The sequence below is a fragment of the Eschrichtius robustus genome, chromosome 16, assembly GCF_028021215.1.
Source record: "Eschrichtius robustus isolate mEscRob2 chromosome 16, mEscRob2.pri, whole genome shotgun sequence".
Lineage (NCBI taxonomy): Eukaryota > Metazoa > Chordata > Mammalia > Artiodactyla > Eschrichtiidae > Eschrichtius > Eschrichtius robustus.
Window position 1 is genome coordinate 72,848,994 of NC_090839.1, and position 25,128 is coordinate 72,874,121.

General features: G+C 44.7%; 1 protein-coding gene across 2 annotated transcripts in view; it reads left to right on the forward strand.

The window, feature by feature from the left end:
- PRKCB (protein kinase C beta) overlaps window positions 1–25,128 on the forward strand; it is a 311,595-nt gene that overhangs the window by 150,771 nt on the left and 135,696 nt on the right. For both annotated transcript variants that reach the window (XM_068566188.1, XM_068566187.1), the window contains exons 4-5: window positions 13,935–14,046; window positions 16,771–16,899. In XM_068566188.1, the coding sequence (XP_068422289.1) occupies window positions 13,935–14,046; window positions 16,771–16,899 (241 nt within the window). The remainder of the gene's footprint in view (window positions 1–13,934; window positions 14,047–16,770; window positions 16,900–25,128) is intronic.

Consider the following 25,128-nt stretch of genomic DNA (forward strand, 5'->3'; position numbering starts at 1 on the left):
CTGCAGGGACCCGCCAGTTGCAAGTGGGCTGGGTGGGGACCATTGAACCCCACCCAAAGGGTGTGGCCAGGACTGGGCTCCAGCCCAGGGCTGCCCTCAGGAGAGCTGGCCCAGTGTTGCCACTTCTGAGCTCTTCGCCAATGTTCTGTGTAAATCTGAGGGATACAATACCCCCGTAAAATCGTGGCTCCAAGGCTGTGAGTCCCACCCCGAGGCCTGGAAATACCTCTCTGCAAGAGATTTGCATGTATGCCCCGGAGGACGGCATAACCAGGTTAAAAACCGCTGACTTAGCTATTGAATTGAAATCACTCGTCTAAATAACATATAAATCCTGGAAAGGAGAAGACTAGCTTAACATTAGTGACAACCAAGAAGAGTTGAAGGGGGGAGAAAACACAATACTTTTCTGGAAGCACATAAAGGAAGGCTCAAATTACATGTGACTTCCTTCCCCCCCTTCTCTTTCTCTCTCCATCCCCCCACCCCACCCCTTTTACTGAGCTTCAGCTCCCAGCCACTGCACTGTTCCTTGTTCTAAATTCTGATTGGCCTAGTTCTTCCTTCATAAATTGCACGTCACTGACCAGACCTTGGTCCATTCAGCACTGGCTGGAAGCCTGAGGTCAGATGCTTTACTGCCCACTGAGCTGGTGCTGTAGGTGGGAATTTTTGTAGAAGGGACAATAAGCAGGGTTGACAAAGACTGGCATTTCCAATACAATCTGGAAGAATATGTGGGTGGGAACAACCAAGAAAATTTTGAAAGTGGATGGTAATGCTGGGGTAGGGGTGGGTGGGTATACAATGCATGTTTTTAGGTACTAAGATATTATAAACCTATGATATATTAAAATAGTATGGTACTGAGGCACATCTCTTAGTTAAGAGACAGATCAGTGGAGCATAAGAGGAAACTTTAAAATGAACAAAGGATACAAGAGAAATTAGTGTATGATAAAAGAGGCATTTTAAATCAGCACAAGAAGATGCATTCCATACATTTGTTGCTACAACTTGCTAAACAGTAAGAAAAAATAAAGGCCTTTCTTCAAGAAGCTCCTGCTAAAAAAGAATTCCAAGGGAAATAATGATTTCAATGTAGAAAGTGAAACTGTAAGAGAATGAAGAAAATACTGGGAAGGACTTTCTAAATATAGCAGCAGAGACAGAGACCATAAAGGAAAAGGGAGAAATTGCACTTTATTTAAACACACACAAACAAATACACTTTCAGTGTTAGATGCTGAAAGAAAGAACATCAACAAAATTAAAAGGCAAATGAAAAACTGGGAAAATATTTACTGTATAGATCATAGATAAGTGGTTAATATTCTTTTTAAAATTGTGTAGGGAACCTGTTACAAATAATTTAGAAAGAAACCAACTTGAATTTAAACATGGACAAAGAATATGGACAGAAAATTAACAATAACAGTGAACATTTAAAAATATTTACTTCCACCAGTGACTATTAGGCAGTTTTCATGCAGTGGTGCATTGAACCCTCCCATCAAGTTAGGACTTAGATATTATTATTATCCCATTTTTAGATGAAGAAACTAAGTCTTAAAAGGGTTAAGTAATTCGCCTCAGAGTCCAAAAGCTATTGTAATAACTGTGAGAGCTGGGCCTTAAGTTTGAATGTGGCTGTTAATTAACCCCTAATATAGACATTGACTCCAGTGCAGATTGTAACCCAGGAAATCATATTTAAAATTCTACCAAAGTTGACACAACAGAAGCTTGCCTTTAATGGAACAATTACTTATTTGCCCAAGGGGCGGGGGTAGTAGCAGGCGTGGTATATCAAACCATTCCTCAGGCACACGAACATCTGCACAGCGTTATCAGTACCATTCACTCTCTTCTCCGGGAACATAATGAAAGATCTTCACCAAATTATAGTGTCCCCCTTTCAACTGTGTAATTACAGCTTCTAACATTCTACACATTTCGTGTTCACAGAATCTCAGTCCACATCATCCCGATTAAGGTTTCCCTGCCTCTTTGTCTCTCGGGAATTCTTGGCGTTCTGTTTGCAGTCTGGGGCATGGTGGTGCTGTCGGGTTACCCAGTGTGCTGGTACGTGCTGTGGGAGTTTCGTGGTACCCAGATAAACACGAAAATATTCTACTTTCATCAAAACTTTACAGAGGTATATATGGAGAAGTCGTACTCCCTTGCACTTCGTTCCCTCCTGCCTTCCTAGAGAAACACTTTTATTAGCTTCTCTTGCAGCCTCTCCTTCTAGCATTTGTTTATGCAGGTGTGAGTAATTTAGAGTATACTTTCTTATCCCGCCTTAGTTTCTCACCCAAAAGGTAGTATGCGACACACACTCTTCTGCACCTTGGGTTTGGCTTTTTTCCTTTTTCGATTTCACTTAAAAATAAACCCTTAAGATTTTTCCATATTAGTGCAGAGAACTCTTCATTTTTATACCTGAATAGTAGACCATTGTGTAACTGCACTATGATTTATTTAAGCACGTCCCTACCTATGACACTTGGCTCATTTAAAGTCTTTTGCTATTATGAGTGATGCTGCAGTGAACAACCGTGTACGTATATAATTTCCTATGTATGTGGGCTTATCTCTAGGATCAGTTCGCAGAAGCGGAACGACTGGGTCAGAAGGGGAGAAGCATTTGGAATTTTGATAGAGGTGCCCAGTTGCCCCCAAGGGTAATACCAGTCTGCCGACCTACCAAGCATATGTGTATCTGTGTTTCCACAGCTTGTTAATGGAGACCGTTGGGATGAACATCTTAAAATTTTATTTTAAGAGTTGTCTATTTCATTTTTAAGGTGTATTAGGAAAAACATAATTTGTACATCAATCCCACAAGTTCACACTCTCAGAGAGTTTTATTTTAAAATAGGTTTAAGTAAAAGTGGCAAGCCGAGTTAAAGAAAAGCGCCAAGTAATAAATAATATTATAGGTAGTATGTAGACGTGCAAAAATATGACAACTCAAGACAGAAGTTTGGGAAGTTTTACCATGATTATATTTTCTCTTTGGAGTAATAAAATCAGGAGCCTGTACTTCCTGTGTACAGGGCACTGTGCTGGGAGCTTTAATCATCACAACCAATCTATGAGGTGGGTACTATTTTCATCTCCATTTCATGGACAAGGAACCAGAGACTCAGAGTGCTTAAGTCACTTGCCTGAGGCCACACAGTTAAACTCCAGAGCCCGTGTTTGTAAACTTCCTTCTGTTCTGACAGTATTTTCAAACGAGATCTCCAGGTTCGCCTTGCTGTCGACCTGCCAGGAAGCATACCTTCCAGGCTTTTGTAGCCTGTAAAGGTCCAGGATGACATAGTCTGAATTTACAGGTTGCTCTGACTTCCTACTCTGACTGATGCTGTTGGTGTGGGCTTTCATGACCTTTGTGTTTCAACACAGCTTCTGTATTCCTGCAGCTTTGCCTCAGCTCAGCCGGATTTCAGCCCACCTGTGCACAAGGCCACACAGCCCATTCAGATGGAGAAAGGCTATTTTAGGTTTTGATTTAGAGGTTTAAAGTTTCTTGTTTTTTTTTTTTGGTTTCTCATCTCTGCTTCCTTCCTCCTTACCTGCATGTGCCTGGAGTCAGGTGATAAACTGAAGATGCTGAGCTGGGTTCGGCCTGTCCTTTGGTCCTGGGGAGTATCTGTTCACAGTGAAGACTCTGGTTTGGGGGTGGGGGTGGGGAGCTCCGAGTGACCTGACTCTGGCTGGTGCTGCATTTGTGTGGGATGAAGGGTGTCACTATCTGTAACCCCCTGTTGGGTGGGAGACCCTCTGGGAAGGCTGAGGAGCAGGAGGCAGCCAGGTGACACTCGGGCATCCCCACTCTGTTGCCTGCATCTTTGGAGCCTGACAAACTTGATTCCACTCCTGTCTCTCCCACTTCCTTACTTTGTGACCTTGGACAAGTTACTTCTCTAAGCCTCCGTTTAGTCATCTGGAATACCAGGATAATAACTCCTCTCTCATTGGCCATTATGAAGCTTTAATGGTGTTACATGGAACGCTTAGCACAGTGCTTGGCAGAGAGTCTGCTGAATTCATGGTGGCAGTAAGAGTCACAGTAGTTGATTATCATTTTGTTGTTGTTATTTGGCAATCTCTTGGATCAGAATCAGAAGTGGAAGAAAACTTGGAATCCAAGTTTGCCTAGTACAAAGCATGATGGAGCTCAACCCCATGAAACAGTGGGTAGAAGAATCATGCCAGGACCCTGTGGGAACCTGGTTCCTAAGGGTGGGAGAGATGACCAGGGACACTGGAAATCAAGTGGTGATGCTGGGGTAGGGATATGACAGTTTCTAACCCATTTCTTTTTTTTTTTAATTTTTAAATTTTATTTTATTTATTTTTTTATACAGCAGGTTCTTATTAGTCATCAATTTTATACACATCAGTGTATACATGTCAATCCCAATCGCCCAATTCATCACACCACCATCCCCACCCCCCCACGGCTTTCCCCCCTTGGCGTCCATACATTTGTTCTCTACATCTGTGTCTCAACTTCTGCCCTGCAAACCGGTTCATCTGTACCATTTTTCTAGGTTCCACATACATGCGTTAATATATGATATTTGTTTTTCTCTTTATGACTTACTTCACTCTGTATGACAGTCTCTAGAGCCATCCACGTCTCAACAAATGACCCAGTTTCATTCCTTTTTATGGCTGAGTAATATTCCGTCGTATATATGTACCACAACTTCTTTATCCATTCGTCTGTTGATGGGCATTTAGGTTGCTTCCATGACCTGGCTATTGTAAATAGTGCTGCAGTGAACATTGGGGTGCATGTGTCTTTTTGAATTATAGTTTTCTCTGGGTATATGCCCAGTAGTGGGATTGCTGGGTCATATGGTAATTCTATTTTTAGTTTTTTAAGGAACCTCCATACTGTTCTCCATAGTGGCTGTATCAATTTACAGTCCCACCAACAGTGCAAGAGTGTTCCCTTTTCTCCACACCCTCTCCATCATTTGTTGTTTGTAGATTTTCTGATGATGCCAATTCTAACTGGTGTGAGGTGATACCTCATTGTAGTTTTGATTTGCATGTCTCTAATAATTAGTGATATTGAGCAGCTTTTCATGTGCTTCTTGGCCATCTGTATGTCTTCTTTGGAGAAATGTCTATTTAGGTCTTCTGCCCATTTTTGGATTGGGGTGTTTGTTTCTTTAATATTGAGCTGCATGAGCTGTTTATATATTTTGGAGATTAATCCTTTGTCTGCTGATTCGTTTGCAAATATTTTCTCCCATTCTGAGGGTTGTCTTTTCGTCTTGTTTATGGTTTCCTTTGCTGTGCAAAAGCTTTGAGGTTTCATTAGGTCCCATTTGTTTATTTTTGTTTTTATTTCCATTACTCTAGGAGGTGGATCAAAAAAGATCTTGCTGTGATTTATGTCAAAGAGTGTTCTTCCTATGTTTTCCTCAAAGAGTTTTACAGTGTCTGGTCTTACATTTAGATCTCGAATCCATTTTGAGTTTATTTTTCTGTATGGTGTTAGGGAGTGTTCTAATTTCATTCTTTTACATGTAGCTGTCCAGTTTTTCCAGCACCACTTATTGAAGAGACTGTTTTTTCTCCATTGCATATCCTTGCCTCCTTTGTCATAGATTAGTTGACCATAGGTGCGTGGGTTTATCTCTGGGCTTTCTATCTTGTTCCATTGATCTATGTTTCTGTTTTTGTGCCAGTACCATATTGTCTTGATTACTATAGCTTTGTAGTATAGTCTGAAGTCAGAGAGTCTGATTCCTCCCGCTCCGTTTTTTTCCCTCAAGACTGCTTTGGCTATTCGGGGTCTTTTGTGTCTCCATACAAATTTTAAGATTTTTTGTTCTAGTTCCATAAAAAATGCCATTGGTAATTTGATAGGGATTGCATTGAATCTGTAGATTGTTTTGGGTAGTGTAGTCATTTTCACAATATTGATTCTTCCAATCCAAGAACATGGTATATCTCCCATCTGTTGGTATCATCTTTAATTTCTTTCATCAGCGTCTTATAGTTTTCTGCGTACAGGTCTTTTGTCTCCCTAGGTAGGTTTATTCCTAGGTATTTTATTCTTTTTGTTTTCTCTTTCAGATTTTTCATCATTAGTGTATAGGAATGCAAGAGATTTCTGTGCATTAATTTTGTATCCTGCAACTTCACCAAATTCATTGATTAGCTCTAGTAGTTTTCTGGTGGCATCTTTAGGATTCTCTATGTATAGTATCATGTCATCTGCAAACAGTGACAGTTTTACTTCTTCTTTTCCAATTTGTATTCCTTTTATTTCTTTTTCTTCTCTGATTGCCATGGCTAGGACTTCCAAAACTATGTTGAGTAATAGTGGTGAGAGTGGACATCCTTGTCTTGTTCCTGATCTTAGAGGAAATGCTTTCAGTTTTTCACCATTGAGAATGATGTTTGCTGTGGGTTTGTCGTATATGACCTTTATTATGTTGAGGTAGGTTCCCTCTATGCCCACTTTCTGGAGAGTTTTTTTCATAAATGGGTGTTGAATTTTGTCAAAAGCTCTTCCTGCATCAATTGAGATGATCATATGGTTTTTATTCCTTAAGTTGTTAACATGGTGTATCACATTGATTGCTTTGCATATATTGAAGAATCCTTGCATCTCTGGTATAAATCCCACTTGATCATGGTGTCTGATCCTTTTAATGTGCTGTTGGATTCTGTTTGCTAGTATTTTGTTGAGGATTTTTGCATCTATGCTCATCAGTGATATTGGTCTGTAATTTTCTTTTTTTGTAGTATCTTTGTCTGGTTTTGGTCTCAGGTTGATGGTGGCTTCGTAGAATGAATTTGGGAGTGTTTCTCCCCCTGCAATTTTTTGGAAGAGTTGAGAAGGATGGATGTTAGCTCTTCTCTAAATGTTTGGTAGAATTCACCTGTGAAGCCATCTGATCCTTGACTTTTGTTTGTTGGAAGATTTTTAATTACGGTTTCAATTTCATTACTTTTGATAGGTCTGTTTATATTTTCTAATTCTTCCTGGTTCAGTCTTGGAAAATTGTACCTTTCCAAGAATTTGTCCATTTCTTCGTGGTTGTGCATTTTATTGGCATATAGTTGTTTGTAGTAGTCTTTTATAATCCTTTGTATTTCTGCAGTGTCAGTTGTGATTTCTCCTTTTTCATTTCTAATTTTATTGATTTGCATCCTCTTTTTTTTCTTGATGAGTCTGGCTAAGGGTTTATCAATTTGGTTTATCTTCTCAAAGAACCAGCTTTTAGTTTTATTGATCTTTGCTATTGTTTTCTTTGTTTCTATTTCATTTATATCTGCTCTGATCTTTATGATTTCTTTCCTTCTACTGACTTTGGGTTTTCTTTGTTCTTCTTTCTCTAGTTATTTTAAGTGTAGGGTTAGATTGTTTATTTGAGAGTTTTCTTGTTTCTTGAGGTAAGATTGAATTGCTATAAACTTGCCTCTTAGAACTGCTTTCACTGCGTCCCATAGGTTTTGGGTTGTCATGTTTTGATTGTCATTTTTTTCTATGTATTTCTTTATTTCTTCTTTGATTTCTTCAGTGATCTCTTGCTTATTTAGTAGTGCACTGTTTAGCGTCCATGTATTTGTGTTTTTTACAGTTTTTTTGCTGTAATTGATTTCCAATCTCATAACGCTGTGGTCAGAAAAGATGCTTGATAAGATTTCAATTTTCTTAAATTTTCAGAGGCTTGATTTGTGACCCAAGATGTGATCTATCCTGGAGACTGTTCTGTGTGCACTTGAGGAGAAAGTGTATTCTGCCACTTTTGGGTGGAATGTTCTATAAATATGAATTAGATCTATCTGGTCTATCGTGTCATTTAAAGGTTGTGTTTCGTTATTTATTTTCTGTTTGGATGATCTGTCCATTGGTGTAAGTGGGGTGTTAAAGTCCCCTACTATTATTGTGTTACTGTTGATTTCTCCTTTCATGGTTATTATCATTTGCCTTATGTATTGAGGTGCTCCTACGTTGAGTGCATAAACATTTATAATTGTTATATTCTTCTTGGATTGATCCTTTGATCATTATGTAGTGTCCCTCATCTCTTGTAACAGTCTTTATTTTAAAGTCTATTTTATCTGATGCGAGTATTGCTACTTCAGGTTTCTTTTGATTTCCATTTGCATGGAGTATCTCTTTCCATCCCCTCACTTTCAGTTTGTATGTGTCCCTAGGTCTGAAGTGGGTCTCTTGTAGACAGCATATATATGGGTCTTGTTTTTGTATCCATTCAGCCAGTCTGTGTCTTTTGGTTGGGGCATTTAATCCATTTACATTCAAGGTTATTATCGATATGTATGTTCCTATTACCATTTTCTTAGTTGTTTTGAGTTTGTTTTTGTGGGTCTTTTTCTTCTCATGTGTTTCCTGCTTAGAGAAGTTTCTTTAGCATTTGTTGTAAAGCTGGTTTGGTGGTGCTGAATTCTCTTAGCTTTTGCTTGTCTGAAAAACTTTTGACTTCTCCATCAAATCTGAATGAGATCCTTGCTCAGTAGAGTAATCTTGGTTGTAGGTTTTTCTCTTTCATGACTTTAAGTATATCCTGCCACTCCCTTCTGGCCTGCAGAGTTTCTGCTGAAAAATCAGCTGATAACCTTATGGGGATTCCTTTGTATGTTATTTTTTGTTTTTCCCTTGCTGCTTTTAGTATTTTTTCTTTGAATTTAATTTTGGTTCGTTTAATATGTGTCTTGGTGTGTTTTTCCTAAGGTTTATCCTGTATGGGACTCTCTGTGCTTCCTGGACTTGGGTGACTATTTCCTTTTCCATGTTAGGGAAGTTTTCAACTATAATCTCTTCAAATATTTTCTCAGAACCTTTCTTTTTCTCTTCTTCTTCTGGGACCCCTATAATTTGAGTGTTGCTGCATTTAGTGTTGTCCCAGAGGTCTCTGAGATTGTCTTCAATTCTTTTCATTCTCTTTTCTTTATTCCACTCCTCAGCAGTTATTCCACCATTTTGTCTTCCAGCTCACTTATTCATTCTTCTGCCTCAGTTATTCTGTTATTGATTCCTTCTAGTGTATTTTTGTTTTTCATTTCAGTTATTGTGTTGTTCATCTCTGTTCTTTAGTTCTTCTAGATCTATGTTAAGCATTTCTTGTATTTTCTCAATCCATGCCTCCATTCTATTTCCGAGATTCTGGATCATCTTTACTATCATTACTCTGAATTCTTTTTCAGGTAGATGCCTATTTCCTCTTCATTTATTTGGTTTTGTAGGTTTTTACCTTGCTCCTTCATCTGTGACATATTTTTTTGCTGTCTCTCTCTTTTTTTTTTTTTTAATGAATGGGATTGTGTTCCTGTCTTACTGGTTGTTTGGCCTGAGGCTTCCAACACTGGAGTTTGTAGGCTATTGCATAGAGCTGGGTCTTGGTGCTGAGATGAGGAACTCTGTGACATCTCACTCCGATGAATATTCCCTGGGGTCTGAGGTTCTCTGTTAGTCCAGTGGTTTGGATTCGGAGCTCCCACCGCAGGAGCTTCAGCCCGACCCTGGGCTCATGAACCAAGATCCCACAAGCTGCATGGGGTGGCAAAAAGAAAAAGAAAAAAAAGAAAAAAAGAACACTAACAAAGTAAAAAATAAAATTAGACTAGGAAACTAACAGATATGTTAGAAAGAATAGAAAAATAAAAATATAGATGAATGAACAACTGAAAGGTATATCAGTACCACAATAGTAAAAAAGAGGAGGAGGGAAAAGAAAATAAAAGGGGTGGGGGAAGGCCTTGGCTGTGGAGAGTGGGACCTAAGCAAGGGCAAGGTTTGGGTGGTGGGCGGGGCCTATGCTCAGGACCCGCAGGGCAGGAAAAGGCCCTGGGGGCTGTGGGGGGTGGGGCTTAGGCTCAAGGAACAGAAGGGGCCCAGGCGTGCCCCCCACCCCTGGTCTCAGAGGGAAGGGGACCTCACCTGGGAGCCCTGCAGGCTTCCTGGGCTCGAGTGGGTGGGGCAAACACCCTCCTCTCCTCTCCTGCTCCTCTGGTCTCGGAGGGCCCCTCCCGCCTGCCTCTCCTGGTCTCCCCGGCCTCCCTCCTATGCCCCCAAGGACCCACGTGGCCTGGAGGGGGCTTTGGAGGGCAGGGGACCCGGCCTGGGAGCTCAGCAGGCTCCCCGGGCCTGAGTGGGCAGGGCAGTCACCCTCTGCTCCTCTTCTGCTCTTCCCAGAGAGTCCCTCCCACCTGCCTCTCCTAATCTCCCCGGCCTCAGGGGTGCCTATCCTGTCTGGCCTCCACTTCTCCTCCCCCCTCAGTCCCCCTACAACCTACCAGTTCACTATGGGGTTCCTCCCATCTCCTTGGGTGTCAGAGTCCCCCACCAGCGGCCAGCAGGCACCCTAGTTGTGGGGAGAAGCCAACTCCTCGTCTTCCCACACTGCCATCTTGACTCTCCCTCCTGCACTGTAGTTTCTTGACTGCTCCTCCCTTGTGTCTGCATCCCCTCTCTACCCTGATTAGCAACTGTTTGAACCTGCCCTTTGGAACTCAGGGAAGGTCATGGAGGCTGAACAGAAAGGCTCCCGTGCCCAGGAGCCCCACAGGGTCCTGCTCGTTTCAATAGTATGTGGTCAGAAATGCTTGAATCCTCCTCCCTGAGATTCCTCACTAAGATTTATCCATGGAGGAAAGTGCAAAGCCAGCAAAGAGCAACTTTATTGTTAGTTGGGGTTTTGCTTCAAATCTTGAAGTAGAGCTCATGAGGCCCTTGGGAACTCCTTTTTTCTATATTAGGTAGGCCTAAGGACATTTAAAACATACTCAAAACTAATTCTTGGCTCCTATAGGTTAACATATCAGGGAACCCAGAAGGCAATACAAAACCAAGAGGAGAGAGAGAACTTGTCCTAGGGCTTGGAGTGGAGCTGGTCCAGACCATTCATGCCCAACCTCCTTAGGGTGAGGCCACGGCCACCCAGCAGCCTCCTGGGAGAGGGAGAGAAAGAGAAAGATGGTGGCGCAGCTTCTAAAGCCTGTGCAGGCTCCACCCACCGAGGCTGGGCCAATCAGTGTCTTGGACTCTGACCAACCAGATAGGTTCTCCTCCATTGAGGCTGAGTAGAGGAGTGAGAGAAGCCTTGAGCTCCCCCTTCAGGCCAATACCAGTGGTGAACAGGTGTTTCTTTTTAGGCAGATTTGAGACACTCATTTCTCAACTTTAAGGTGAATTCTCAAAGGCCAGGGAAGTGTCTTACGGCACAGAGCACTGGGACTATTTCCAAGAACCAGATGTATTTCTGCGTCTCATTGCCTAAGAATGGAAACATGGCCAGTTAAGCCATCAACTGGGAGCCTTTAGTTTCCTTTTTTGATTTCCAAAAAATTGTTACTAGGGTAGCACCTCAATCCTCGAGCAGGACAAGTGGCTCCTGGGGTCCTTCTGCAGCCTGGGAGCCCTGCAGGGTCCCACAGCCAGAGCAGAGCTGACCCAGCCTCTTAAACTTGGCTGTTCAGAGCTGTGCAAGGGCCAACACTTCATCTGCCTCACCTCAGAGACTTGGAATGTCATGAAAGAAACTTTGTAACTCATTAAGAAGATGCAGGCCAACAAAAGCCTTCAGGGATGGACGGGATTTTAGGCAAGCTTGTTGAGATAGAGTTTTCAAGCAGCAAAATTCACTTTCTTTACATATAGTAAAATTCACCGCAGTTGATATATAGCACATTCCAGTCACCCCATAGAAGTTCCCACATGCTGTCCCTTTGTTGTCAATCCCCTTTCCACCCCCAATCCTTTTTAACCACTGATCTGTTTTCTGTCCCCATAGTTTTTCCTTTTCTAGAATGTCATTTAAATGGAATCATATAGCGTGTAGCCTTTGATTTAAACAGAATCAAACAGCATGTGTTTGACAGCTTTATCTTACCCTAATGCTTTTGAGATTCATGAATGTTACCTGTATCAGTATTCATTCCTTCTTACTGCTGAGAAGTATTCCATTGTGTGGACATGCCACACTTTGTTTATCCATTCACACGTTGAATGTTGAATACTTTGGTTGTTTCCAGACTTTGGCTATTATAAGTAAAGTAGCTATAAACTTTCAGGTTTTTCTGTGGATAGATGTATTCATTTCACATCTAGGAGTGGGACTACTGGGTCATATGTTATAAGGGTATGTTTATAAGAAACTGCCACACTGTTTTCCAGAGAGGTGCTACCATTTTGCATTCTCCCCAGCACCGTAGGAGAGTCCCAATAGTGTTCTCTCCACTTGGTATTGTCAGTATCAATTTTCTAAAATTTTAGCCATTCTGGAAGGTATAAGGATTATTTTTAAATTTTGTAAATAACAGTTTCCTAAGGAGAAATGCTCATCATTTTAATCGCACATAAAATAATTTCTACTTATTCTGTCAATTTATTTGCTTACTTGTTCATTTTCTGTCTCTATTAGAATATGTTTTTAAAAGGCACCTGCATCAATATATAAATGTGAATGGATGAATGAATGAATGAATGAATGAATTAGGAGATGGGTAGCATATAGCAAAGGCTAGAACATCAGATCAGCCCTGGGTTGGAACCTAGGGCCCATGATTTTAAATTTTCTCTTTCACAGAGAAAGCAACTTTCAGGCTGGGATGGGAAAGAGAATAAGGAATTTTTTGGTTAGAGTAGCTCTTGAAGGAGAAAGACATCATGCAGAGCCAGAGAGTCATGAAGGGCATGGCATATTTGGGAGTATGAGCAAGTCCTGTGTACTGGAAACATAGTGTGTGTTTGGGGGCATAGTTGGGATCACATGGGGGATCTAGTAATAATAATGCAAAAGCTTATACTGCTTACTGTGTGTCAGGCTGTTCTAAGATCTCGACGTAGGTTAATTCATTTGTTTTTCCCAATGGTCGTATAACTTATATCATTCTCTCCATCATACGGACAAGGAAAATGAATCACAAAGAAATTAAATAACTTGCCCCAAATTATGCATCAAAGAAGAGCCCAGGCAGTTTATGCTTCAAAGTCTGGACCTTTAACTACTGCACTACATTGCCAGGTTAGGAAGGACATGTTAGTTAGTTAAGGAATGGTGTAAGCTGCTGTAACAAATAGCCCCCAAATATAGTGACTTGAACAAGACGGAAGGTAGGTTTTCTCTCAGATGTCTGTCCGAAAGTACAAAGTCCAGGGCTGGTGGGTCCAAGTTTGTGTCCAAGGTGGTCACTTCCACTTCTCACCATCTTCCAGCCAGTGGGAAGGGAAAAAGGGGCCCTGGAGGCGTACACCTTCCTTTTAAAGGAATGACTGAAACACGTACATCCCGTTGGCCAGAACTCAATCACATGGACACACCAAGCTGCAAGGGAGACTGGGAAATGTGGTCTATAGTTGGGCAGCCAAGGTCTCTGCTAAGACTCAAGGGTTCTGTTATTGAAAGGAAGAATGGGTATTGGTGGAAAACTAGTAGTCTCTGTCACAACCTGTAGACTATTCATTGGACTTTGAACTCTGTCCCGTAGATGATGAGGTCCTACTGGGGAGGTTTCATGCCCAGACTTGGGTTTTAGATCACCCAGAAGTTGCTTGGCTGATAAAGGAGAGAGAGGTAGGAGCAAGGGGACCTGTTTACCTGATCTGTCTGGTGTTTTGTTTGCCGTCCGTGGAGTCCTTGCTGCAGACAAGAGTCAGTAGGTTGGGTTCCCAGATGGAGGACTTGCAGGCACAGTGAGTGTGCTGGGGCAGGATGGGAGCCATCAGCTGTCTTAGTCATTCATTCATTCAATGATTACTTATCAAGCACCATGTTTGGGCACAGAGCTCCAGTGATGGTCCCAACAAGTATGATGAATGCTGGGGGCCGAGTTCACTTCTCTAGGAGTTCTCCAGTGACGCTCAGTGCAGTGTGAAACCGTGGCATGCCACACTGATGCCAGCCTCTTTTGTTTGTTTCTTTTGACCTTAGGACCCCCGAAGCAAACACAAGTTCAAGATCCACACATACTCCAGCCCCACGTTTTGTGACCACTGTGGGTCACTGCTGTATGGACTCATCCACCAGGGGATGAAATGTGACAGTAAGTACATTTGCTCTCTGGCAGCCTCTGCTGACTGGGCTGCTTCCTCATGGTCTACAGCACATTCTCCCAAGTCCTGGGTGGGCTGGGTACCACTTGTTTGTTGCTGAGTAACAATAACCATTTATGTAGCTCATGATTCTGCAAGGCTGTCCTTTGGGCCTGGGCTGGGCTTACTCATGCCTATGTGGTGGGTTAGCAGGTTGGTGAGGGGCTGTCTGGGCCTGGAGGGCCTCACCCACCTGTCCGCAAGGATGGCTGGCTGTCACCTGGATGATGGGGGTGACGGGGGTTGGGGGACCACGTGTCTTTCGTCCTGAGCAGGCTAGCCTGAGCTTGCTCACACGGAGGTCCCAAGTGCTTTAAGAGGGCAAGTCCCACTGATCAAAGCAAGTCACATGGCAAGGTTCACAGTCCGTGTGGGAGGGGACAGTCCACAGGTGTGGACACAGGGAGGCGTGGACAAATCGGGGCCATTCCTGCAGCCACGCACACAGCTGTTGCCAGCACTGATATGCGGGGCTGATGTCTTTCTCTGCAGAGAGGAAATCTGCCTCCCTTCAGCACCTACAGTTTATGCTAGAAGTGGGGCGGGTATGTGATTCTCTGACCAGGCTGGGGTGGGAAGAGGCAGGAGGGGGCAGGACTTCTCTTTACTAAGTGAAGGACTGAATGGCCCGAGGGGTGGGGGAGCCAGCAGGCTTTGAGAGCTGCAGCTGCAAAGGGGACGGGGTGGAGATGTGGGGCTCAGTGCTGGTGGCTCCCAGAGGCCTGTTGACCCCAGCAGGCTGAGCAGTCATGAGGCCAGACTGTCCCTGTCACAGGGCTCCTGAGGCCCAGAGGACAGAGAGAGAAACTCTCAGGGGCAGAGAGTGACGGAGAGGAGTATGGGTGTGGATAGGGAGGAAGGGAGCAAGAGACAGAGAGAAACACACAAGCACAGACAGGGACGGATTCAGGGGGCAGATGACATGTGTGCCCCGGTGTAGGGAGCGATGGGTGGGGCTACAGAGGGGCCCAGCTAGAGAGAGACTCAAGCAGGAGGGACAGACAGATGGACCAACAGACACAATGATTGGAAGTGACACAGAGAGAGATGCACTCAGACAGGCTCCTGCAGAGATACCGAGATGGAGAGAGAGCAGAGACAGGCAGAAACACACACATGGAGAGACACAGAAAGAGATGGAGACAAAGAGACGTGACACAGGCACAGAGCATGAAACAGACCTATTCATAGATGCAGCCGAGGCAGCGAGAGACACATGCTGAAGCAGAGGAGCAGAGACCAGGGAAGAGACGTACACCAATATGGGTACCGAGAGACAGACAGAAACAGAAACAGGGCAAGAGCCACAGATACCTGCGTGGTGAATGGGGGCTCCCAGGTAGACACATAACAGAGGCAGGGAGAGAGTGGTGCAGGTGCCTTCTTCTTGTGGGACACTGATTCCTCTTAGCACACGTGGGGCCCCAAGTGGGCCTCAAGGACAGAGAGGGGTGGGTGGGAGGCAGCTTGGGCTGACGCAGAGCCCTGAACGTGGGCACTCAGGTTCCAGGGGGCTCTCCCTTCCTCCTCACCATCCTTCTCTCTCCCCACAGTTCCTTTCCAGTTTTGTAATCTGCCTGCTGCCTCCTGGAGCTTGGGCGGGCTGAGAAGGGGTGTCCTCAGCACCCCCTGCCCCTGGGGATGCCGTGCCCCCAGTTCCCCGGGGAATCTCCTGAAATGCAGGCCCCGTGGGGTGATCTAGCCTCTCCTCCTGGCTTCTCAAACTGGAACGAGGGTCCCCTAGAGAACACTGGACTCCAGGCACACCTTCCTGGAGCAGCCGTGGGACTTAGGGGAAACCAACCACCCACTGAAAGAAGCACAGATGTACTGCAGGAGTGTGGGAAGGGAGCCTGTATTTATCGTATCACACAGGAGACATGAAGGTCCGATTCAGACCTATTCCATTCGTCTTACCCTGCGTCTGATTGTTCTTCTTGCAGTTAGTTTCAGTGGATACTGTGCCAGCTCTGCTCACGTCCCAAGATGATGCCCCTCCCAGGAGGTGGTTCATGGCAGGTGCCCGGGTGCAGAGGCCTGGTCCTCTTGCATCCGTTTGGGACAACTCTGAAGGGTCACTGGAGGTCCAGAGCTCCCCTTACTGTCAGCCTCGGGCCTCCTCGTGGGCGAGCTCCTCCCGCCCAGGAGCCCTTGCCGTAAACCTGCTCGCTCACAACTCCCATTCTCAGACTCTTTCCACGGAAACCAACCTATGGGCCGTCAATATTTAAAAATCGGGAGATGTCACACACAAGTCAGGATTCCTGCTTAATCTTGAAAAACGGGGCAATCTCGGCAATTTGGGGCATGCACCCTGCGTGGCTGCTCCTGGGTGGGGACACTGCGCTGCCTGGCGGGTCAGGTCCCGCCACACCCGCAGCTTCTCTCGCTGCGTTACCTGCTGCCGCTGAGCTTGGTGCTTCTGGCTTCAGAGCCGTCGGGGCTGCGCCAGGTGCCTCAGCCTTTCGGGAGGACGGACATGTTCCTCCTCCTTTGTCCATCAGGGCCTGGGGTGTGGGTCGGGGGCGGGGGAGAGTTGGAGAAGCCCTTCTGAGGAGACCTGGGCAGGGTGGGTACGGCCGGCTGGTCTCCGCCAGCTTCGGAGGGAAGGAGGGGAACAGGAGGGGTCCAGCCTGGACCAGCCTGAGCCGCGCACCCTCCCTCTGTCCCCGCAGCCTGCATGATGAACGTCCACAAGCGCTGCGTGATGAACGTCCCCAGCCTCTGCGGCACAGACCACACGGAGCGCCGCGGCCGCATCTACATCCAGGCCCACATCGAGAGGGAGGTCCTTATCGTTGTCGGTAGGTGGTGCTGGGGCTCCCGCTCCGGTTCCGCTAGGTTCGGACCTGGCTGGACCGCTGAGTTAGGGGAGGGGAGGTTGGTGGAGGGATGGGCGGTGCAGGGGCGGGGCGAGAGGTGCGGTGACACTGCCTTCCTCTTCTACACCCTCCCCCCGCCGCCGCCGCCCCCCATTACAGCCCATCCCCGCTGTAGGCATCCTTAGAGACTGCATCCCCGCAGGGCGAAGCTCTCAGCGCCTCTGGTGCGCTGGAGCTTAGAGTTGGGGCACCAGCAGTACATTACTTTTCTCGAAGACCTCAAAGGAGCCAGTAGAGCAGACAAAATGCTGAACACCTTAATTTTATGGCACTGTGCGCCCCTGGGGGCTTTCCATGTATTTGAAGTATTTCTTTCTTAAACCTGACGGCGGCCTCACTGGTCCCTGTTCTGTTATTCTCCATACTTTTCGTGCTTCTGAAATACTTAATAGTAATAAGGAAGAGGGATAATATAGCCTCTTATGAGACGTGCAGCGTGGTGTCTGTCCCTCCTAATGGAGCATTCACAAAATGCTTGGCTCTGACATGTGCAGCTCAAACAAAATGGAAATCTGGCTGTGCTGGATGGGTAACTGCTCAGCCATAAAGCTACGGTAAACGCAGCACTGAACTGGACCAGAATGGGACTAAAACTTTGTTTTTTAAAATTTATCTTATTATTATTATTATTTTATTTTTTATGTATTTTTTGGCCGCGCTGTGCGGCATGTGGGATCCTAGTTCCCTGACCAGGGACCAGACCCTCGCCCCCTGCATCGGAAGCACGGAGTCTCAATCACTGGACCGCCAGGGAAGTCCCCAGAATGGGACTAAAACTTTGAAGGAATTCTCCCCCAGAGGCTTGTGTCAAACTTCTTAGAATTTACAGTTTGTTAATTTAAACCATTTTTTATGACTTGATATCTTAAGAAATTGATCATAGAAGGGATGGATTTTGCAAAAATTGGTCTGAGGCCCTGGAATGGTTCAGCAGCTCTGAAGCACTGAGCCTACACCACATAAAAGTTGAAAGATAGCCCTGTAAAATATAATCCCTGTTTTAAACTGAGGTTCATGACACCCAGTGGGCTCTTATGGAACGTGTATTCCGTTGGATTGTTTTTTCCTCTGAAAGGAAGGCAATGGCTGACCTGACTTCTTCCCAGTGAAATGCTTGAGGGTCCCCTCAGGAGGAAAGGCCTCACGGAAAGCTGGTTTCCCACACTGTCTAAACTTCCTGGGCTGGAGGGGCAAAAATGAGACCTTGCTGCTCTCTACTGTTATTCTGTAGGAACTACACTGGCTCAGATGTTACTAGGGCCAGCCAACCTTCAAGGAACCCATTGAATGCGCAGTGCTCAAAACCAAGCCACAGCATAACGCTCTCAAGGTCCATCCATTGTTACCACCACAAAAAAGAAATAATTATGTGAGGTGATAGAGGTGTTAGCTAATGCCAGGGATGTAATCATATTGCAATATACAAATGTATCAAATCAACACATCCCTACACCTTTAACTTACACAGGGCTATATGTCAGTGATATTTCAATTAAAGAGAAAAGACCTCTTTCAATCCTCAAAACAGCCTTGTGAAATATCTATTATACTTGTTTTATGAATGAAGATACTGAGGCTCAGAGAAGTTGTGCTTCTGAGAGCTCACACCGTTTGTAATCATCATCATCATACAACAGTGGCTAACATTTGAGTTTTTAAGTGTGTTAATCACTCTGCAAAGCACTTATAGGCAATATCTTGTTTAAAAATTTTCAGTAACTCTAATGAGCTAGGTAGTATTATCGTTCTACCTATCAGAAAACAGGCTTAGAGAGTCACACGCGGCATCCCCTAGGTCTGTTCACTATTGTGATATACTAGGTTACTTTTTGGTTTAGTTCCCTGCACTAACTCTGCCCCCATACCTTATTTATTCCCTCTGTGGTTTAGCTGCATTACCTCTTATGTGTGTTTCTTGGGCACTTTGTTTCACGTGGTACAGTCCAACCTCTCTTCCAATTCGAGGTCAAAGTCTTCCCCCTGAATCGCAGATACACTGTCTTATATCTTGGTCACAAGCTGATGGTTTTCAGGCAATCCCAATGAGGGGTGTGGTATATTTGTTTCCTAGAGCTACTGTAACAAAGTACCACAAACTGGGTGGCTTCAAACAACAGATATTTATTTATTCAGTCACAGTTCTGGAGGCTGGAGACTAGCAGTCTGAAATCAAAGTGCCGGCAAGGTTGGTTCCTTCAGGAGGGCTCTGAGGGAGAGTCAGTTCCATGCCTCTCTCTTAGTTTCTGGTAGTTGGCGTCAATCTTTGGGGCTCCTTGGCTTGTAGCTGAATCACTCCAATCTCTGCTTCCATCATCACATGGCATTCTTCCCTGTGTGTCTCCAAATTTCCTCTTCTTCTAAGGACTCCAGGCACTGGATTAGGGCCACCCTAATCTAGTATGACCTCATCTTGACTTGGTTACATCTGCAAAGACCTTATCTCCAAACAAGGTCACATTCATATGTATTGGGATTAGGACTTGAACACATCTTTTAGGGGGATACAATTCAACCCATAACAAGGGGAAGGAAGAAAAGTTAGGACTCCCTTAAAGTTAAGGACAGAATATCTGCATGCTCAGTGTTCTGCTAGCACTAACTGAATAGCTACCAATATACTAATAGCACTTTGTGGTTTTCCAAGTGCTTTGATACTGGGTCATCCAATGGAGATAGTGGTGTTGCCAACATACAGAAGGGGAAATTAAGACTCGGTGAGGTTGGACGACTTGCCTGATGTCTCGTGCAGAGCAGGGATGAGCACCTGGGCCTCCTGTCTGCAGGTCACTGTGCCCTGCTATTGCCTCCTCACCGTGCCAGGCACGGTCAGTACCTGGTGCGGGATCACTGATTGATTGATGATAGAAGAACCTGATGCTTTCTGCAGTTCTCTAAATACAGAGCCGAGATGGAGATTTTTGTTCAAGTGATTTACTGGGGCTGCTCATGAGATGAGGAGTGAGGATAGAGCAGGGAAAAGCTGAGTGAGAGTGTGGTCTCCATTGAAGACCAGCTTTCGCTGGATCCCGTGGAGTCCTGGACCACAGATTATAGCACAGGGTCAGTCCCTCCTCGAGGCAAGAGGGCTGTTCTGTTAGGGTCAGACACTGCTATGGGCTGAATTGTGTCCCCTTAAAATTCACATGTGGAAGCCCTAACCCAATGAAATGGTGTTTGGGGATGGGGCCTTTGGGAGATAATTAGAGTTAGATGAAGGTGAGGTTCTTATGATGGGCTTGGTGGCTTTATGGCCACATGAGGGCACAGCAAGAAGGTGGCCACCTGCAAGCCAGGAAGAGGGCTCTCACCAGCAGCCGAATTGGCCTGCACCTTGATATTGGACTTCCTGCCTCCAGAGTTTTGAGAAATAAACATCTGTAGTTTAAGTAACCCAGTCTGTGGTATTTTATTTCCACAGCCTGGGCTGGCTAAGACAGTCAGTCTTTGCTCCAGGCTACTGGGATTGAAAGTGGGATGGTAGCTCCCAGAATCCATGGCTTCTGTGAGACTGAGGGCAGCTATCTGGACATGGGGCATCTGTGAGCCATTAACAGCCAACACTCACGGTAGCCGGGAGCTGGGTGCCTTGGCCCGAGTGGAGGGGAGCTGGCAGGGTCTGGGTCTCCTGGGTATACCTCTGATCTCCCAAGCATCCTTGTGGTTTCATTGTTGGGACTCCAGGCGCTCCTCCTTGATCTCAGCCAGACAAATCAGAGAGAAGAGAGCCCTTCCCAGCAGTGTGAGGCCAAACATGACCTGTGGTGTTGAATCGCCCCGCTTCATTCAGACTGTAGAGGCACATCCAGTGTTGGTACTTGCCACTCACCAGCCCGGGACTCCTGAATGTCACATGCTCTTCGAAATCCCACCACCTCCAGAGGCACCAGGCTACAGGTGCTTCTGAAAGATCTGAAGGTTTCCTCATCTCCTCTGGCTCCTGAAATCTTGGCTTTATATCTGCTGTCAGGGATCTTGCAGGTCAAACTCAGAAGGGAAATCCAGTCAGTTCTCTTTCTTTAAAAAGCTCATCACTGGTTTCTCATTGCCCTTAGGGCAGACTAACTGTAACGTGGTAATCTCATTATCTATTCTCTGTCTCCTTGCTTTTCTTTAATCCTTCATCCCCTCCAGGCTGCCACCCACCATAGGACATCTGCATACTCTCTCCCCTCCATCTGGAGTGTTTGCCCTTTTGTCTTCTTCCAGCAGTTTACTCTTCCTCTTCCTGTAGGTCTCAGCTCATTCTTACAATCAAGGACGCTTCCCTGGACCTCCCTTTATTGTAGACATTCATGGTATCCTGAACTTGAACTTGTGTCAATTGTGCTTTTATGTTGGGTTGATTAGTGTCTGCATCTCCCTCTGGGCTTTAAGCTCCGTGAGAGCAGGGCTGTGTCTGTCTTGACTCACCACTGTATCCCAGCACCTAGTGTGATGGCATCACTAAGTATTTGTGGAATCAGTGGATATATGTGTGAAGGAGATACCACTAGAGGATCCTGGTGGATACCAGAACTTCACAGGTGATTCCCAAATCAGTGCCTTCTAAAGTGAGGAGCTAAAAAGTTCAGCAGATAATCCAATTCACACCATCATCCTTAAGGAAGGAGACCATGCAGAAAATCTGAAGGACCAGGTCCAAGGTCAACAGCAAGTATTACTGGGACTGGGACTCACCGTTTGGAGCCATAACTACCCTCATTCCCTGGATAATGTAGAAAAGACACAGAACAGTGGGACCTGTAGAATCACAGGAAATCATGTGGACATCATGATGCCCTGTGTTACCATGGAGGGGAGGCAGTACAATCAGAATCCCTGATCAAAGTTGTAAAATGCTCCTGGAGGTTATGAAGCCCATGTCCTTATATATAAAATAACCCTTTTCAATTCAGTATCTCCCTATTAACATAGCAACTAATATCCCGTTATTAACATTTCCATCTACATTGCAGCAGTCTGCAAATCCTTAACCATATCCATAGTTCTATCTCGCAAAAATTGGGGCTGTTCTTAAAAAAAGCAGAGGAGCAACGTTTTAGATGTTTCTCTTTGGGACACCCATTCAGTGTTCTTACAATGTATTATGTTGTACACAATCTTCTCAGACTGAAGCATCTCCCAGAAAGACCTAGGAGCTCCCAATACTTTGTATTTAAATCCTTCCCAAGATCTGAAAACCACACATCAAAAGAAGAAGAGCACCATAGGAACATAAATCCTTGACAGGCTATTGGTAAAGGTCGAGGATCGCATCCACCTGTACACTAGATTCCAAAAGAAGCCTTAAAAGCATCCTTAGGAGAAAGGAAACTGATGTTGAAGGCTCAAAGAAGCCCCTCTTGTTACGTAAAGAACTGTTTCAAGGTAGAAAAGGTTCTGCCCACCACGGAAACTCTAACAAGGGGGGAGGAGTTCAAGGAAACCAACGAGGGCCCTTCTATTTGGGTATCTATCTTCCTTCCATAACCAATATGGCAGGACAAGACCAGAAGAGCAGAGGGCAGGCCTGGGTATGGTGTACCTGAGGGATGAGGTGGGAGGTGGGGGTAGTTTGGTGTTTAGGTGTTTACAGTGTGAGAAAGGTGGCACGTTATAGGTAGGAAGGTGAGATGGGCTCAGTAAGCACAGATGTTCATTCATTCATTCATTCACTCATTCAGGAAGGGCCTGACTACCAGGTTGTATCCATTGACAAATGAGATCTCATCTTTGCCCTCGGGGAGCTCACAGCTTAGTGGGAGAGATAGACATAGATAATTATATTGCAATGTGGCAGATGGTGTGATGGTACCATGGGAGCCCTCAGAGGGGCACCTGAAGCTTCCTGAAGGAAGCCATGGCTGAGTTGAGTCTGTAAGATGTATAGGAGTTAGCTGGGTGGAGCAAGCTTTGTGTCAGGGTAAATAAGAAAAATAATATCAGCTCTGTTTATTGAGTTTTTATTACATGCCAGGAGCTTTACACAGATCAACTCATTAATCTTCAGAACAATCCCCTGTCGTAGGTATTATTATTATCCCCATTTTGCCTGTGAGGAAACTGAGGCACAGAGCCGGTTAACTAACTTTCCCAGAATTGCACAGTAAGTGGTGAGTCTCATATCTAAGCCCAGGCAGTTCAGCTCGATGGCCCTCAGTCTCACCATGATGCTGCATTCCAGGCAGAGGGAATATGGTGCACAAAAGTCTGGAGGCTGGAAAAATGGCAGGGGATGAGGGAGGCTGTTAGCTGTTGAGTGTGACTTCCCTTCCCTACGTTCTAGTTATAAGCTCCTCTGGAATCTATTCACTCACTCTGCCAATCATTCACTTATTCATTCAACAATATGTATTGAGTTTCCATTGTTTGTCAGGCATGTTCTAGACCATTTGGGTACAACAGGGGGCAAGACAAATCTCTTTTCCTGGACAAACATCACAACCTAGGGTCTTGGCAATTCCCTAGGACTCTTGGAATTTTTTCTCATCTTTCTTCCTTCTGTTTGCCATGGAGAATTTCCTTCTTGTCAGGTTGCGTTCACTGCCCTTCGAGTGTTTTTCAGACACTCTCTGTCCATTTCCTCTTTAAAACCTCAGAGGTTTGGGAATTTGGGACACAGAGCCAGAATGACCTGAAGGCTATTTCTGCTTTTTTCCTGTCACATCCTTCCCCGAGCTAGCTCTCTGATTTAAGGGGAAAGGGAAGGAGGGAGGAAAAAGGAAATGTAATGAAGAAAAACCCAGACGGATTAGTATCTCAAAATACTACCCAGCCATGCATCAGTTGCAGGGATATAAAATGACCACAAGCTATCCAGCAATCCCACTCCTGGGTGTATATCAGGACAAAACTATAATTGAAAAAGATAATCAACTATACTTCAATTAAAAAAAAAAAAAAATCACAAGCTAGGCCACTAGGGTCCACTAGGGGGCAGCCTTTGCCTTCAAAGCCATTCCTCCCCCCAAAATCTTTTTTTTTTTTTTAATTTTTTAAATTGGAGTATAGTTGATTTACAATGTTGTGTTAGTTTCTGCTGTACAGCAAAGTGAATCACTTATGCATTTACATATATCTACTTTTTTAGATTCTTTTCTTATGTAGGTCATTACGGAGTATTGAGTAGTCTCTGTGCTCTACAGTAGGTCCTTATTAGTTACCTATTTTATATATAAGAATCTCTTTCAAGAGATGCCCAGATCTTGCAGAATAAAGTGAAACCACAACACCATCACTGTCCGTAATGGAAGGTGTCACAGCAACAGTTATCCCCTTCTCCCGCCATTAAACAGGTGAGTCACGGGGGCCCAGAAAAAGGAATCACTTCTCAAGGCCACACATCCTGGAGTGGGGATAGGGCCCAGTTCTTGTGGATTTCCCACTCCTTTATTATACTACTGGTTAGTATTTTTCCCCCAACATTTTATTATGAAAAATGTCCAGCATACAGCAAAGTGGAAAGAATTTTACAGTGAACAATCATTTATCCGCCACCTAGATCCTGCCATTAACATTTGCTTAATCACGTGTCCATCCATCTCGCTCTCCATCTATCAGTTTGTCTTATTTTTGACACATTTCAAAGTAGATTGAGGACATCAATTCAGTTCCCCCTGAACACTTCAGCCTGCACATCATCAACAAGAATTCAAACGTATTTACAATTTCTTTAAACTTGTGAGGTAAAATTTACATACAGTGAAATGCACACATCTTCAGTGTACAATGGCTAAGTTTTGACAAATGTGTTACCCTATCCCCTGTCACGTTAACCCTCTTTTTTTGATGTCACAGCTGCCGATGAGGATCTGGTGAAAGCTGTGAACACCATTCTCAGAGCAATCCCCGTGTATGCCGACATGCATGCCCCCCACCCCTGCGGACTCCGGGAATTAGGGCGCCAGGGCACCTAAGATCTTTTAGATTATATTACACTTGATAGTTGTTAAATTTGAGGGGGGGGTGTAAATTGTAATGCAGTAAAATAGATCCGTGCAAACCACTTCATTGTGTACTCACTGGAGAGCACATTCCCTTAAAACAAACTTAGCAAGACACCCATGTTACTTTGCTTCTCTTTAGTGTTTTTGTAATGAAGTTGAGTTAAATCCTATCTCTACCTATGGAAGTTAACCATCTTTCTCAGTGCATTATAGATAGTTGTCTGCA